This window comes from Ictidomys tridecemlineatus, chromosome 13 (genome assembly GCF_052094955.1).
Source record: "Ictidomys tridecemlineatus isolate mIctTri1 chromosome 13, mIctTri1.hap1, whole genome shotgun sequence".
Classification (NCBI taxonomy): Eukaryota; Metazoa; Chordata; class Mammalia; order Rodentia; family Sciuridae; genus Ictidomys; species Ictidomys tridecemlineatus.
Genome location: NC_135489.1, coordinates 93,578,196 through 93,596,335, shown reverse-complemented (window position 1 = coordinate 93,596,335; position 18,140 = coordinate 93,578,196). Strand labels below are relative to the sequence as shown.

The 18,140-nt window shown below is 41.4% G+C and overlaps 1 protein-coding gene across 4 annotated transcripts in view; it reads left to right on the top strand.

Annotated features, from left to right (window-relative positions):
* LOC101968704 (contactin-associated protein-like 3) overlaps positions 1-18,140 on the top strand; it is a 202,562-nt gene that overhangs the window by 22,911 nt on the left and 161,511 nt on the right. For all 4 annotated transcript variants that reach the window (XR_013429916.1, XM_078030582.1, XM_078030583.1 and 1 more), the window contains exon 2: positions 3,275-3,385. Coding sequence is in view for 3 of the 4 variants with exons in the window: in XM_078030582.1 (XP_077886708.1) it covers positions 3,275-3,385 (111 nt within the window). In the remaining variant the exon portion in view is untranslated. The remainder of the gene's footprint in view (positions 1-3,274; positions 3,386-18,140) is intronic.

Genomic DNA, 18,140 nt, shown 5'->3' with positions numbered 1-18,140 from the left:
TTCTTAGAGAAAATATGCACAACACCTGAAAGGGAAATGAGTACAGATTTGAAGGGCACAGAAGTAACCCAAGGCACACAGAGTACTTTAGTCAGCTTTTTCACGGCTGTAACTAAAAGGACCCAACCAGAACAACTGTAGAGGAGGAAAGGATTATTTAGGGGCTCTTGGTTTCACAGGTCTCAGTCCATAGATAGCAGGCTCCATTCCTTGGGCTTGAAGTGAGGCAGATCATCATGGCAGAAGAGTGTGGTGGAGGGAAGCAGCTCACATGGTGATCAGGAAGCAGAGAGAGAGACTCCTCTCTCTAGATACAAAATATATACCCACAGCCATGCTCCCAAGGCCCACCTCCTCCAGCCACACCCTACCCACCTTTAGTTACCACTCAGTTAATTCCTCTCTGGGGATCAATTCACTGATTAGATTAAGACTCTTACAACCCACTCATTTCTCCTCTGAACCTTCTTGCATTGTCTCCCACGTGAGCTTTTGGAGGACACCTCACATCCACACCATAACATTCTGCTCCTGGCCTCCAAAAGCTCACACTCATCTGACAATGCAAAATATATTTAGTCTCTTCCCAAGAGTATCCATAGCCTCCGCAGTTCCTAGATTGCTCAAAGTTCAAGTCCAAAGTCTTCTCTGAAGCTCAAGGCAATCTCGCATCATGAGCTCACGTAAAATTAAAAGCAATTTACAAGTGTCCAGTATATAAAAGTACAGAATAAACATTTCACAAAAATAGGGGCATAGAGAAAAGGGATGGGGCCAAAGCAAGACTGAAATCCTGCTGTTCAAGCAAGTCCTCTAGTTCTGTGTTTGGCATCTGGAGCACATGGCATGATGCCCTCTCCAAAGGGCTTGTGTAGCTTTGGCCCTGTGGCCCTGTTGGTTGCAGCCCAAGTGGCCTCTCTGTTGGCTTGTCTCTGTGCAATTCCTGCAGCTTTCCTAGGATGATGTGCCACGTTATTGGCATTTCTTAATCTTGGGAGTCTCCACTGCAGCTTTGGCTACCTCAGATCTCCACAGCTTGCCTTCTCAGGGAATGGCTGCAGGGAATCCAACACGGCTGCACTTTGCCTGGCTTCCAAGGCCTTCCTTTGAAATCTTGGTGGAAGCCTCCATGATCCCCTAACTCCAAAGTCCACAGTCCTGAAGGACCAGTATCATGTAGTTGACACCAAGCTCTGCCCCCATCTTGATCAATAGCTGTGCTTCTGGGGACCTTGGCTGCAGCAGCCTCCAATTATCTGGGTAGCTGAGCATGTTGAAAAAACTTCCTAGGCCCCCTTATTCAAGGATTTCACGCTGGTCTCTTCTCAAGAGAATTTCCACTTTTATTCCCTTGAGCCTGAGATGGGTGTGGTCTTGCCAGCTCCTGAGGTGCCTTATTGTCTCTGGGAAAAGTCTTTAGCATTTATTTAGTGGCAGTAATGTCATTAACAACTGTGGCTTCCTTGGCCCCAGTTTTACTCCTGCCTTTCAATTGAAGTTTTTCAAATATTTGTGCTCTGCTTTCTGCTCCTGAATATCATAATAAATTTGGCTAAAAGCAATATCTGTGCCACTGCCTGAAAGCTATGCTGCTTAGAAATTTCTTCCACCAGATCAACAAGTTCATTGCTTTTAAAATGAGCCTCACAGAAAGACTCAGGATTTGAGCAAAATGCAGGCAGCTTCTCAGCTGGAACATAGCACAAATGATCTCTAGTACAATTACCAGTAGTGTCTTCCTTTTCTTCTAAACCCTCTTGAGCCCTCTCTTTACTGTCCAGAGTCCTATGGCATTCTGGTCTTCTGAGCTCCTACCAGAATCAGCCATTAAGCTCCACTTACAATAACAAAGCATTTTCAGCTTGCACTGCTAAACATCTCAAAATTCCTCCCACCAATTCCCCAAAGCTCAAAATTCTCATGAACCACATGTTCAGTTTAGTCACAGCAGTGACCCCACTTCTTGGTACCAATTTCTGTATTAGTCAGCATTTTCACTGCTGTGATGAAAGGATATGACCAGAACAATTGCAGAGGAGGAAAGGTTTATTTAGGGGCTCATGGTTCCAGAGGTCTCAGTCCACAGCAGGCTCTATTCCTTAGGGCTCAGGATAAGGCAGGACATCATGGCAGAAGAGTGTGGCAGAGGGAACCAGCTCACATGATGATCAGAAAACAGAGAGAGAGGTCTCCATTTACCAGATACAATTATATACCCCAAAGCCACACTCCCAACTCCCATATCCTCCAGCCACACCTACCCCTTCAGTTACCATTAAGTTAACCCCTACTAGGGGATTAATCACTGATTGGGTTAAGACCCTCACAACCCAATCACTTCTCCTACAAATGTCTTGTATCGTCTCACATATGAGCTGTTGGGAGAGATCTCTTCTCCAAACTGCAAGACATGAGATAAGAACCATCCAAGGTGGAAGTATTTCCAGGGCCTCTTCAAGCTTGGAGGAGGTGGACACCAGGAGCAGGAGGGACCAAAGGGTCCCTGTACTCAGATAGTAAATAATCTGGATGAAACAGCCCTTAATCCCTAGTGGTTATTTTAGGCCAGATCATAAGCAATAGAGGATTGTCTCAGGGTGAGTGACAGGGGTCCTTGGGCTGAAAAGGCAGGGCCATTCCCTGAGAAGCCAAAGATGCCAGGCAAAGGCGGGAGCACACACCTGTAGACAGAGATCCCCCTGAAGAGGTCTGCACAGTGAGGTTTCCAGTTCGTTGCTGCAGATTTGCTTTTCACAGACCCTGGCTTCCTGCAGGTAACTCTGACCTGAGCACCTGGCATACAGTCCACCTATCTTGTCCCCCCCAGGTTCTGTGCAGGGAGGGGCACTGTGAGAACTTCTAACCACAGTCAAGGTTTGGGCATGGAATTAATGCTGCCCGTGTGGCTGTGTCCCTAAAGGCCACAAACATCAAGTGCAGATTCCAGTTGTCTTGGGTTAGTGGTGCACCCTGACCCCTGGTTGAACACGAAGATGTGCAATGTGAGGGAATTTCAGGGCTGAGGGAACACTTCTGTATCTTCATTATGGTGGAGAGCCCACAGGGCTGTATGCCTTTGTCAAGGGACTTTGAAAACGATTTAAATCAACTCTCAGGAATGTCACTGTGTGCATCATACTCCAACAGACATATTAAGAAGTTAAAAATGTAAGAGTGATGATTATCCTGTATCCTAATGATTTTTGAGCTCCTGTTTCTTCACTCCATTTCGCCTGCATATTTATTAACCCTAATGTGGCTTCCTCCCTGGCAGGCGACTGTGACGCTCCGCTGGGATCCGCCTTGCCTCCGTCCTCCTTCAGCAGCTCTGCAGAGCTGTCCAGCAGCCACGGCCCTGGGTTCGCCAGGCTTAATCGGAGAGACGGTGAGTCTGCTTCTTCCTTCTTGCTGATCCTTGGTGAATCTGATTGGGTTTTCACTTAATAAAATAATTGCAATTGATTGATGCTTTATAGAAGGAAATAAAATTCCAAATAAGCACGTTTGCTCTCATTGGACTCCGAGGATTTATTTTGCAAGAATCAACTGGCCCCTGGGCAGCTGGTGTGGCTGAACCTCTGGGTCCAATCTTCACAGCTTTGGAACAAATCACACACACCTGGCTTTGACAGTGTTTGATCTTCTGGTAAAATCATTTCAGTATTTAAGTGTGTGCTGAAGGCTTTAGCATCTGCTGTGTCCTGTTATCTATCCTGAGTTGTTTCTTTCCTCCTTTCTTGTGTACATTGCCCCAGATTGCTTAATTAGCTCTATTTAGATTGAAAAAAAAAATGGCAGATTAAAGAAGCATTTTCAAAAGATTTTTATTGTTTTAACTAGAACTCCCAGTTTGCTTCTCATAATGGCCCTCTGGATTTTCTCTTTGGCATTCACTGAGGAGAAAGAGCATTTAATGGTTTATTCGTGTTCCATTGTAAATTTCCGTTGCTACCTACAGACATTTCTTGAGAGGAGCAGGTTTTCTGTTACATGGGTTTAAACAGAGGTGTAGGGAACTGAGTGCTAACTTGCCGTGTCGTACAGTTTGGGTAAGTGTTCTCCAAAGACCCATGACTTGGTCCCTTGGTGACCCCACTGGGAGGTGGTGGCATCTTTAAGTGATAGGACATAGCGGGTAGAAGTGAGGTCATTGGAGGTATGACCTCAAAGGAGTTATTGGGACCCCTAGCTCCTTTTTGTTTCTCTTAGCTTCCTGGTCCACATGAAGTGAGGATTTCTCCACCATGTGCTCCCGCCATGTTTTGTTACCTCACCATAGTCCAAAGGCAGTGGGGCCAGGTTGACCATGGACTGAAATCTCTGAAATTGTGAGCCAAACATTTCCTCTTTTTAAGTTGATTATTTCAGGTACTCTGTTATAGTAATGGAAAGCTGACTTATACACTGTATCAAAATAGGGAACTTAAGAAACCTTATACATAGTGATGAGGCACCATCTGGTATTTTAAAGCAAAAACTAAGGTAAACATTCTTTGAATAAATTCTCAGGAAATTGAATTCACAGTATTGACAAAAAATATTTGTAGGCATATATGAAAAGACTCAAAAAGTGCACTATAAATACCTCGAGTCCTTATTTCCTTATTGCCTTCTTTCTTGTTATTTGTTCTTACTGTTTTTTTTTTTGTTGTTGTTAACTTCTTGCTGCTTTCCTTGGTGTTTTCAATAGCTGAGCACATTTAGTAAGTTGCACTTTGGACCAAATTAATGTATTATTTCCTTTGTTATGGACAATATGGTTATCAGAATGAATGAACTCACTTCATTTTGCTGAAATGCACTTATATGAACACAGTTGCAAATATGCAAATAGAATGCATGAATTCTAAACTAATACATAAACGAATACATTGGCTGAAATACAATGAAGTCTGCTATTTCATTCATTTGCGAAGATCTGGTTCTTTTACTCCAGATGATGTTCCTGCAGAGCCTAAGTGAATGTGGCCATCGCTAGATTAGTAATTGATACTGGGCAGAAGGGATAAAAGAAAACAAAGGTCATCTCAAGCCATAGCTCTTTTTAATGGCAAATCACATTTTATGTTAGGATAGGACTGCGAGGATTCTCCATCATCATTTTTATTCTTAGTTCATGTTCTTGCAACTCGTATAGTGCAAAGGCATACTATCAATCTTAATAAAATTTATTTTCATGTGAATGAAAGAAAAATGGTTCCATTTTATCATTTTAATTAACTACCAGCTGAGGTGTTTATAAATTCATCGTTGTGATTGTTGTGGGTTTTTATTTTTGTTGTTGTTGTTTTTTGTTTTGACTTTTCCTCCTCCCTATAAGAAATTCCAAATTGTGAGTGATATATGGAAGGCTGTCGATTATCTCTGGTGTTTTAAGATCCTTTATTAGATTTAGAGTGATTTATGAAGAGCAACTAAACCAGTCTCCTGATCATAAAGAGTTAAAGCAAAATGCAATTGACTCCGGGTCACAGATATTACAGCCTTTCTCCAGAGGAGTGCAGAGATCTCAGAGCCACAATTCAACAGCCAGGAAACAAATGCTCTTCAGTCAGACAGCCCAGTACTTGGAACCTCTAGGATGGGAAAATTCCATGAACACAGTTGTGGTCATTGCGAAAACCCGGGTGTGAGGGATGAGAGAGGAAGAAGGTGACTGAGTAGTCAGTGAATTACATCTGACCCCGTTTAATTCCGTCTGACCCTCCAAAGATTGCTTTTTTTGGAAGTGTCTTCATTTATGCTTCTTGGAAAGTAATAAACTAAACTAGTTCTTCTGTTTCACTAAATGAAGAACCCCTGAGCCACAGAATTAATATACTTATCAAACCAAGTTATTCTCTGCCCCCCCACCTTTTGTTTTTAATGGGGAAACACTCAATTTTACATCAAACATTTCAAAAACTATGAAACATAATCCAAAGTTACTTTCCACTTATAAAAATTCAGTACCATACTGGTCAGATTAGAATGTAATTAATCAAATATGTTTTTGCTTTCTACATTTTCATAGTTGAAATTTTAATATGCTTGAATTTTAGCGTGTTAATGAATACAATGAACACAGTTTTTTTTAAATTGACATGTAATGACTTTACAGATTTCTGTGGTACAATGTGATAATCCAATACATATAAACAATTTTTAATGGTTAAATCAGGATAATTAATATTTCCCATCCCCTTAAACATATATCATTTCTTGGAGCTGGACTCTTCAAACTCCTCTCTTTTAATTCTTTGTAAATCACATAATAAATTGTTCTAAACTAGAGACCAACTACTGAAGATGCACATTTTAAAAACCCAAATCTGTGCTATTATTGCAGCAGGCCCAGTGGTAGCACTCACAGGTTGACATGGGGTCTCAGAGAAGGAGCTAATGATCACGTGTGCCTGGGACCGACAGACCCTCGAAGTGACAGCACAAGGTGCCTTAATGAAATATTTCCCCCTGCACTAGGGGAATCTGAAAATGCATTTTTGTAACCTATAATTATGCATTTGAAACAAGGAGAATTTGAAGAAGTAGAAAGAATTAGAGTTTGGAGTACAATAACAGCACATCATTGCTCCCAGAAGCGACAAATGCTCTTTTTTAAACCTCTTCCATCTGCTCCAAAGTTTCCATCTATTGCTAAAAGAGGCAATATTGTGACTTCTTGCTGATGCCTCTTGTTTTTATTTTTTACTATTGAATCTTTGCATGGCCTGGAATCCCTTTTAATGTTAAGATGAAACTCTGCTACAAATGACAAGTAGAAAGTTAGCTAAGATCTATTATTGATGAAGAGGACTTCAGGGCTCAGGGTTAGGGCATGTCCCTAGCATGCTCACAGCCTTGGGTTCAGTCCCCAAAAAAGAAAAAAAAAGAAATGAAATGATTCTGATTCTTGAATAGACCACGAAAAGGGCCAATTTTAAAATTTAGTAAGTATTTTTTTGGGAAGTGTTTTAGTGTCCTAAAATAACCCACTCTTGGAGGCGCGGTGTGTACCAGGGATTGAACTCAGGGTACTCAACCACTGAGCCACATCCTCAGCCCCAATTTGTATTTTATTTAGAGATAGGGCCTCACTGAGCTGCTTAGTGCCTCACCATTGCTGAGGCTGGCTTTGAACTAGCGATCCTCCTGTCTCAGCCTCCTGGGATTACAGCGTGCATCACCATGCCCACCTAACCCACTGTTCTGTGACCTCAGTGTGTAACGGTCACTTCTCTCATGCTTCTGATGATGGCATGGTGCCTTTGGGTCAGGTCCTAAGAAGTAGAGGACTAATAGATTTTTCTTGATAAATATTTTCTGCAGCTTAATCTATGTTGTAAAAATATTCAAAAAATCAGTCCTTATATATTTAGCTACCTGGTAGTTTCCCATCACTGGAGAGTGCTTTTAAATAATTAGGAAAAATATACACAATTGTGATAATTATATCAAAGTTGACATCAATTAATTTCAAAAAAATAAAAGGTAACAAGAGCTGATTCCTTGTGCTTCAGGGGAGATTTCCAAGTTTGGTGCTAGAGTTTTGTTGGAGTGAGCCTGGGAGAGAGGTGAGGGGGGTGTCCTAGTTACCTGTCCCCACAAGAAGCCCCATGTGCTGTGAGCATGTGCTGTGGGTCATTGGGGGCTGAGGAGGGGTCCGTCCTAAGTGGGGAGAAGTCAGGAAGCTCAAGTAGGCTAGGGTGACCTTCTATGCCACAGATGAAGTGGCAAGGAGGACGGGGACTTAACTCAAGGCCTATGTGGGTGCCTGCAGCTCGGCCTCAGCTCTGCAGGGAGCTCTTGCTATAGAGGTCCACAGAGCTCTTTTGCAGCTTGACTCCCCGATACACTCATAGCATAAGGTGATCCATGTCTGCAAATGTTCTCTGGCTCCACCACCCTCATGCCCAACCACAATGAGCTCCTGAGAACTCTCGGGCCAGTGTCACATGGATGTCCAGTGCATGCCCAGTCCTTGCGCAAGGCTCCGTTGACTCCTGTCTCTGTACTGGACGGAAGGAAGAGCAGCACACCTGGGTACAGGGCCCAGCTCCCTCATGGCATCCTCCTAATCCTTTCCAATTGTCATGGACCTCTGGGTTTCCCAGGTCCACATCTGTGGGCCTTCAGAGGTACCCGCCTCACTTTTAAGATTAGAGTTAGTACTACTTCTCATTAGGACCTCAGCTCAAGATGAGTCGGGAAGGGTCCTGTGCTAGGGTCCTGTCACACATGGAGGCAGGTCCTGGGGAGCTGCAGGGGCCACATCAGTAGATAACAAGGAATTACTTAGCCTGCCTGTTGGCACTTTACCCATCAGCAGGTGTAGAGACCAAGCAATGCATGTCTGGTTTTCCACTCCTGAAAGTCAAAGACTTTAAATTAAATTAAACTTGTGCCAAGTATGGGGCAGGAGGATAAAATGGGGGTGATGAAAATCATGACCAGATCAATCATCCTGTGTCATTATCCAGGCCCAGAAAATTCATCTACAGGTCAAGGGCACTGCCATTAAATAATGTCATATAATGTCATGACTAGACATAAGAATGAGTGGCCTGCGAGAGGGTTTAAGGTTCCCTTCTCTCAGGCTTAGTGCTAGATGGTAAGACCAAGAGATGTGAGAGTTCAGGAAGACAGGCTCACTTGACTTAAGTATTAATTTTTAAGACACCAGATTTGTAAGTGACCTAGATTTGGTGGGACAATTGATGGTGTGGTTCGGGTATCACAAACCACCCACCCACATGCTCACCTGCACAGGACAGGTGTCTCAGACACCCACTGAACATGCAAATCTAACTTGCCCTCTTCATAGGTGATGACATTGAGTTAGTCGGAACATGTTAGCACGATGGTCAAAAGCGTGATGCACAAGACAACAACACGTTGGGATCAAGGTGGCGTTTTGCACTTATTCTGGAACCTGTGTGCACAGATTTGAATAACAAATGTGTCAGCAGTGCCTGGGAAAGTGATGGCAGGATTTGAGTGGGTCCCAAATGGCATGCTAAACAAATTCAGCTCAGGAAATAAAAGCCTCATCTCCCCAAATTGTCAACTTCCAAACAGAAAATTGCTTATAGTAGGCAGTTTCAGGTATGAGCTTGAGGGATGCTGTAAGTCCCTTTGAGTCCCCTTGTACTATCAGCCAAATGTTCAAGTCTTTGAACATGTAGGAGTGGCAGGAGCCAGTTCCCTGAGAGACCCAAACGCAGCTTGTCAACAGGGTTTAAACTCCTAAGATGAACTCAGGTTCCAGAACTGTTTGATTGACAGTTTGGAGCAAGTAGTCAGACTTCAGAAACTTTTAAAAATTTATGGCACTTATTCCTCCAAAAACTCTGTCCCAGTGAAAAGTCCTAATGGATTAATTTCCAGACCTCAAATAAAATCTTGTTTTCAGTTGAAACATGATAGAGGCAATCAAATGAGGAAAACTTGGGGTGGAAATGGTCTAATATCAGAAAAAATAAAATATCTATAATTCTGTGAAACGTTACATATTGCATTAGACATAAGACATAAATCGCAAGCAATATTGTGACAGAATCCAAAACTGGTAAGGGTAATGTCTGAACCACGTTTTCAGGAGTATTTCATGTGGACATTTGACAGGGCTGAACTTCTAACACGAGACTGGTTCATCAGAAGAGAAAATGCATCTGCTGTAAATTTTATGATGCCAAGGATCAATTTGCATCTCTTCACCTTTTAGATTGAACAACTCACCACTAAGAATTGTGTGGCATATTTCACATAAAAGTAAAACTAAAATAAACTGTCAAAGCCTTAGGAAAGGAAATAAGATGGGCAGAATTTTATTTCTAAATAAGAAAGAGATTTTGAGCAAACATCGGAGAACAGATTTTGATAATGGTGTCAGGGAAATTCAGAGAAGTCATTAGAATCAAATATTTGATTATCTTAAGATAATATGGTTATTATTCTTTTTCGCTATGACTGTTTTGGGGACGCTAAATTAAAACTTCTGAAAACTAACATATGGTCTAAAGTGTCTAACATAAGAGAATTCAAATAATATCTTAGCACATAGTAAATTCTTGCTATTTTTGAGTGAATGAGTGTATGATCTATATTAGGAAATCTTTATAAGTGTGTGCAATTGTAGGACTTGGTCTTCTCCATGATCAGTAATTGACTTTGAGAAACAAGTTAATTATATAGTCATTGTAATTGGCTTTAATACACTTTATAATAAATTGATCAATGTTCTGTTTAGTTAGCAAACATACTTCCAGGTGAATGAGTTTTGCTTTTTGTGTCAGTCTGTCTTCTCATGTGTTTGGTCAAATGGTTTTATGAAACTCTAATATCTGACTTTAGGCAATTTTAATCATTAATGAACATAGTGCAGTTATTATTATTTTCACTTTAAGTTTTAAAAAAAGCTTTTCTGCATATCATTTTGTTTGTTGGCTGAAAACACACATTTATTTGTGCATCTGGTGCTCTCTGACTCTTCTGCATATATTTTATTAGCAGACTAAGATCAAAGTTATTTTTTCCATACTTTAAATTCCCTGCTTCTTATGCTGGTTTTCATAATGATAATGTTATGCCTTTCTAAGATTAGGACATAACACTCTCTTTGGCATATTCTTTTAATCCTATCTAGAGTTATTTTTATGCAAAACAATGGACTAGAATAAACTAATTGCAATTTCTTCATGAGGGAAAAATGTACACTTTATCCCTTCTCCTTTATTGTGATTGTTTATTCTTATTTGGAAACTTCAAAATGCCTCAAAATTTTCCAAGATCAAAGAAGACATCTCACTAACAGCTGTTGCTGTTGTCTTCCTCTTTAACTTTGCTCATATTCTTCAGCAGTGGTTCTCTCCAATTAAATTTCACTTAATTTTAAAGATGCAATCATATGGACAGTATCTCCTGCTTGTTAAAGTTTTAAAGTTAGGGGGAAAAAAGGTTCCTGAAATTTCCAAATAGAACTATAATAAACCTCCTGTGTATATTCCTGTAATGTGAGGATTCTGACATAAGTGAGCATTTGGTGGTTGCTCTTTGAATGGAATCTTGGCTACTCTCATCATTGTCATGATGAGAGTAACATAAATACTATGTTAGTCAGTGTTTTGTTACTATAACAAAATACCTGAGATCATCAGTTTATAAAGAGAAAAGGTTCATTTTGACTTACAAGTTTGGAGGTTCCAGTTCATGATCCAATTGGCCCTATTTGCTTTGGACCTGTCATGATGCAGCTCATGATGATGGGAACATGTGGTGGCAGCAGAAAATCCCTCACCAGGGAGCAAATTGAGAAAGAGGAAGGGGGCCAGGGTCTCACAGTCTCCTGGAGAGCATATCTCCCATGACATGAGGACATCCTACCAGGTCACACCTTTTAAAGTTCATACCACCTTCCAATAGCACCACGCTGGGGACCAAGCCTTTTTAACGCAGGCCATTGGGAATCTTATACAAAGGATAGCAAATAGTCTTTGCTCTAAAGAGAGGAAGCACGAGACTCAGCCGCTGTAACCCTCACTACTGCTCCAAGCTGGATGCTTTAATACATGGTGTCACTTGGTTACTTTTAAGATACTCCCCTTTATGAGTTTTCCTTCTGAGGCTAAAGGAATGCTCCGTATTCAGCAGAATTTGGAGGTGATGGTGAAGAATTGGAAAATGCAAAGCCTAGGAGGTGTGGAGATGACCTGTCAGAGTCAGGGAAGAGTTATGATGCTGTTATGATGCTGTTAACTCTTCCCTGTGAGGCCTCACCCACATCTGTCACATTCTCTAGCACCATGCCCAAGGTCAAGGGGAGGAAGGCTGCATGAGCCCTGTGACCCCTGGGTCATTCATGTCTCACTACATCCCTGGTGACATGCTTCACCAGACTTGGGAGCCACCCGGAGGCTACATTCCTAAGACAATACAATGTAAAGAGAAGAGAAAACAAAGTAAGCTGTGGCAATGTGTGAAAAACATCAGAGAGACTTTGGCTTCTCTTATCATGGGTATAATTCTGCAGCAACAAATTAAATATATACTTTTCCCTAAAGATAACCATAGATTCTCATGGTCTAAGGAAGATGGACAATATTATTATTCTTGGTTTGAGACTTTTACAGCAGCCCCTTCTAAAAATCACAAAGTAATACTCTGGTTTCTCTTCAGATCGTATAAATCTTTCGCCTTTTACTAAAAATCACAAAGTGAACGTACAACAAAATAAGCAGAAATATAAGAACATCAGGGGCAAATTTGGCATGAAGCTTCTTGTTTATGGGATCAGGGAGAAAGACCCATTTCTAATAAGTATTACAGAATCGCTAAATTCCTAAATTTATCAATTTTAAAATTTATAGGATTGCTAAAACAATTCTATAAAATTTGGAATAAGACTTATAAAATACAAACAGTCCACCAGAAACGATCTCTGCTCAGTCTACCCCATGACAACCATGGGGGAGGAGTTGCTGTCTATTCTTGTCCAAGCTGAACTTAATCAGGTCTTATTTTCCGAAGCTTGGTCCACGGTCCTCCTGGTTTCCACTTGGAGCACTGACGTTTTGCACCTGGACAGACTGGTCAGCTGTGCTGCTGTGTGTCTTAGATTCCTCTCCATTTCCAAGCCTGGTTCTTTTTTTTTTAAATTCTGGTTCTTGTTCCCCCATGACCCCAGCCACCCACGATTCTAACTGTACAGAGCTCCTGACACTAGGAGAGCCCCGGTGCAGGCGGGAAGGAGGCTGTGACCTGGCTGCAGCTCAATGACAGTCCCCACCTTTGCTCCCATCTGCCCAATGGGCACAGATCTTACGGGCATGGTCCCAGCCCATAGTTAGAGAGTACCAGTTTGGTTCAGCACACTTTGAAAACACTTGCTACCACAATTCAGTTCTTTAATTTTTCTTTTCTTTTTATTTTGGTGCTGGAGATCAAACCCAGGGCCTTGCATACGGTAAGCATGAGCCTAGGCTAAAACCCCCAGCCCTAGTTCTTTTTCATTTTTCCTTTTGGTACCAAGGATTGAATCCAGGGATGCTTAACTAGTGAGCCACATCCCCAGCCCAATTTTTACTTTTTATTTTGAGACAGGGCCTCACTAAGTTGCTGAGGCTGGCTTTGAACTTACGATCCTCCTGTCTCAGTCTCCCGAGGTCCTGGGATCACAGGTGTGGGCCACTGTGCCCAGCCTAGTTCTTTTCAGTTATACATGACGGTAGAATGTATTTTGACATATCATACAGACATGGGGTATGACTTCCCATTTTTGTGGTTGTACGTGACGTGGAGTTACACTGGTCGTGTATTCATATATGAACATAGGAAAGAGATGTACCATTCATTCTACTGTCTTTCCTATTCCCATCCCCCTCCCTTCCCTTCATTCCCCTTTGTCTAATCAAAAGTACTTCTCTTCGTCCCTAACCAGCCCCCCTTATTGTGTGTTAGCATCCACATGTCAGAAAGAACACTTGGCTTTGATTTTTGGGGATTGGCTTATTTCACTTAGCATGATAGTCTCCAGTTCTCCATCCATTTAATAGCAAATGCCATAATTTCATTCTTCCTTATGACTGAGTAATATTCCATTGTTATTCATCCATTCCTCTGTTGAAGGGCACCTAGGCTGGTTCCATAGCTTAGCTACTGTGACTTGACCAGCCTCGTTCTTGATATCTGTTTCATGAGGAAAACAATTCTGGTATACAAAAGTCAACCTTAGGAAGAAATAGAACCTTCTTTCATAGTTAGCAGATGTCATTTGGGGCTAGCTGCTCAGAAAAAAAGAAGAGGTGAGAGCCATCCTTTCTCAGAAAATTGTCACAAGAATAGAGAATGAAAATCAGCTTTTTGACAATTACAGAGCTCAGAGATTCCTAAATCATCTACAAAATGTAATTGCTGATATTTAAGAAGGGGAAAATCAGCAAAGGCCAAATGACCAAATAGCAGTAATGATTCTAAAGATCTAACCGTGCAACTAGAACTGAGGAGGGTTCATGGAGTTTTTCAGGTGACTTTCACTCTGAAACAGGATGTCTTGTTTGTGTGTCCTTCCTCGGCACACAAGACCAAGAGTGCATCAGCAGCCTGATTGCAGCGGTGGATGTATTACCCAGGTATCAGATGTCTCTGCAGCTCTGCAGAGGAGACAGGAGAAGCAGAGATGCTGGTTTCTCTTGCAACACAGCCTGAATCTTCTAGGAATGGCTGAGCACTTTCTCTCTTTGCACAAATAACTGACTCAACAGAAAAAAAAAAAAAGAAGAAATCTTTGCCCGATTGTGCTAAAAAAAATGCAGAAATTTACCTGTATCCAGTAAATATATCAACACAGTTGGTGATTTGTCAGTAAGTATAGAAAACATTTAAAGGGGTGCTTCATTTTCCAAGCAGAGAGTATAAATATTTGTGGGCAAATGGTATCTTTTTGATGTAATCAACCTACATAGGATAGATTCCAATGTTAGTAAGAAAAATAGACTCTGCTTCTCTGAAGATATGTGTGACACACACATGGAGAAATAATGGTCAAAAGTTGCTTTTAATTTACAAATCCAAGGATCAATTTGTTACAGTAGCACTCGTACTCCATATGAAGACTGCTCTATTACTAATTCAAAATAGTGGCCATTAAAGTCAGACAATTTGTAGGGGGAAAAAAAATCTCAGAATCGTCCTTCTCTGCTCTATTGTTCCTTCCTAGCCAGTTGCTGGATTCTGAGTATTCTCTTTGAAATATTTCACACTTAAAAGTCTTTCTTCTTCATTTCCATGGATTTTGCCCCAAATCTGTCCCTTAATGTCTCACTTATGTGGCCTTAATAGCCCCATGACTGATCTTCTACCTTTGAAGCTTTCCCTAATTAAATAAATCCCTAGCAAAGTCCTCAGCTGACCTGCTTTGAAGCGCTGTTCAGTTCTGCTCACGCGCTCACACTGTGGATCTCAGGAACTAGCCCCTGCACGAAGCAATCCTCAGACTGTTGCCTACGGGCTCTCTAAGCTTCCCCGAAATTAGGCAGGTGGTTGAGACACTTTAATAGGAGAAAAATAAATATATGTTTCACCAAATGAAAAAGTGAGGTTAATTATCATTTGGCTAACGTAATTAAGAGAATATAGGATGTCTCTGTGAATACTTCTTTGTGTTTTAGAGTATTGCTAATGTTTTATTTTTTTTTTAGATTTGGTAGCTATGACTAAACTGTACCATGTTCCTGCTTCAAGGATATGAATTAGTGACTCTACATGGTTCCTGGAGGCATGGAAACAAAGATGATCAGAGACATGTACGTTTCAGAATTGAGCTTAGAAAACACTTTTAGTAACCACTACTCAAATAGATTAAAAAAAAAAAAATCTGTGTTAACCTGAGACAAAATTGATTCTGCATGTGATAGTTTTGCCCAGGCAACCAACCAGGGAATCATGGGGTGAATGTTTGGAACCTGGACTTTCTTAACAGGGATATGCTCATCCCTGGCTCCTCCTGTGTCTGTGTGCTTGCACACCATGTCCATGTTTTTGACTAATTTTCAAACAAAACTTGGGTCGTATAAAATGTTGAAGAATAACTATGGGATGATGTTTTTCCAGTACGAACTGGGCAAATTTTAGGAATTTTGGTTCCTAAAATTTGAAGGATAGGGAGAGCATGTGCCTAGCCGGTGTGAGGCCCTGGGTTCCATCCCCAGCACCCCCTGCCACCTCCACAAAGTGTGTTTGTTTGCACTACCCAACCATCGTTCAGAGTGGCATACCTAACACCCAAAACATCTGTGCCACCCTTTTGTGGCCTACAAACTCCTGAAGTCCATCACAAAGTTAATATTTTGTTTGAAGAGATAAATAGGATGAACTATTGGCACATTTCTTTAACTTTTTTAAAGATCTGATCATCCCTGAAAACTACTGATGCTGGTGGCAATGCCTTTCTATTTAATCAGTCACCCTTTTGTGAGTGATTGTGCAAGTCAGCTAGAAACAGGGCAGGAAAGCAGCTGCCAGGTGAGCTGTGCAGACAAGAGGGCTGACACATGGATCAGACAGCGCCCGGAAAGCCATTGTTCATATATGTGTGTGTATATATATATATATATATAATTTTTACTTATACATATACTTATTTGCACATATATTAATTTATACATATTTATATGTCATAGATTTATATTGATTCATTTACCTATATTTTATTTTTATTTACATATGTATTTACAGACATACATATGATGTCATGCAAAAAATCACCAAGTAAAATCTGTGCTGATCATTATCATAATGCACTGGGAGTTGAGGGGTGGAGGGATATGAGACTTAAAATTAACATAAAAACTTTCTTCAAGACACTGCTGATTCCCACAAAGATCTTCTTTACGTGTGCGACGGCCAGTGCACGATCAATGTAAATGACTCTGGATTCCAAACTCACTGGATTTTTTTCACTGCTATCCTTGGACCTGGGTCTCTGCTCCTAACTCAGGTTGTTGCTGGTGGTCTTGTGCAGAGAGAGGGGATCACTGCAGCCTAGGAAATTTCAGTAGGGTTGGACTTTAGCGTGGGTGGGAGATGGTGGGCTCTCCCCTGAAGCTCTGCCCTGATTCTGGCTTCTGAAGGGAGCATCCTCATGGGGATCTCCATTGAGGTTCTTGTATTTCAGTGTGTTCTCCCGAGTGTCTATTGGAGAGGAGGCAGCTTGTCCCCAAAAGAAATCTGCCCAGCATCCTCATGCGGTCACATTAAGACAGTGACAGGTTTGGACTGCTTCAGCTCCAGGTAGCAAGTGAAGATGGTCCCAGTTTCCTGAACTGGGCCCAGACCTTGTCGTGAATAGTTTTGATCTTGGCCCAAATTGGAGCTCCAATTTTGAGAAGTTCTTGGGGTTATGGAAAAAAATGAAGTCACACTTTGCCTCCTGGGTCTGTGATTAAAAACTTGACACCTGTGTGTTGATTCTGACTTGTCCCAGGGGCATAACAGACCTATATTCAATATCTCAACAGCTTGAACCTTCCACTTCTAGGCCAAAATGCCATGTCCTGGAGGATGATTTGAAGTTTTCTTAAAAAGACTTAAACGTGATGCAAAGTGTTTGCACCAATGGAGCTTCTCACTTGCACTCACCAGAGCCACAGATACAAAGTATGCACAAAACAAAGTATGCTTTATCTCGAGAGAAAGCAGCCAGACTTGAGATTTGATATGTGCCACTCGAGTCAATTGATAATTTGTCTGCTGAATGTGGACAGCTCTGATGTCTGTATTTATCCAGAATCATCTGAGAAAGCCACCAGGCCATCCCCAGGGACCTGTAGCTTTAAATTATATTTTTTTGCATAAGAGATACAAAGGGTAATGCAGTGAATTCACTGCCATCCATCCTTGAGCTCCATGTAGGTAATTTGGTTAGGATTTGCAAATACTGATCTCTTTCTCACCACCATGAGTTAATCCTTGACATCACTCACAATTTTTATGAAACCTTGGTTCATTTTCTAAGATTAAAATTGTGGTGAGTATTCTTTCCAAATCCCTGAATTTATGGACCCCTCTGTATGCCACACACTCCTAAGGTTAAAAGGTGGAGCATTCATTCCCTTACCTTTGTGGGAGGGACCCCCCACACTGGCTCCGCCCACCCTTCCCTCTGAGGGACCTCTGCTCCCTTCTCCCCTTCTGGGTTCACAGCAGCCCGAATTGCATCCTTCTGACATTGGGGCCCCAGCGTTTACCAGAATCCCCCAGCAGGACCAACTCTCATTTCAACTTTTTAAAATCCTACTTTAGGACCTGGGTGAAGTGCCTTCTATTTCCTAATCACCCCGCCAAAAAGAATCTCACCATCCTTTTAAAACAAGAGTCAGCTAGTTTTTTTTTTTTTTTTTTTCCTAAAGAGAGAGAAAGTGCTTTTGGCTTTTAGGATCACTGCTTTATTTCTCCTTTTTCCCCCTCCTTCTTAGTCTCTGCCCACCCCACATGCACCACTTTAAAATTTAAAACCATTCTTAGTTCTCTGGTCATGGAAGCAGGTCATCATGTAGACTTGGGCTGCCAGCCATATTTATTAACCCCTGCAAATTAAATATGTCCAGTACTTTTCCTCAAAAAAACTCTCATACCATTTATCACATGCTAGCATGCAGACTGGGTGT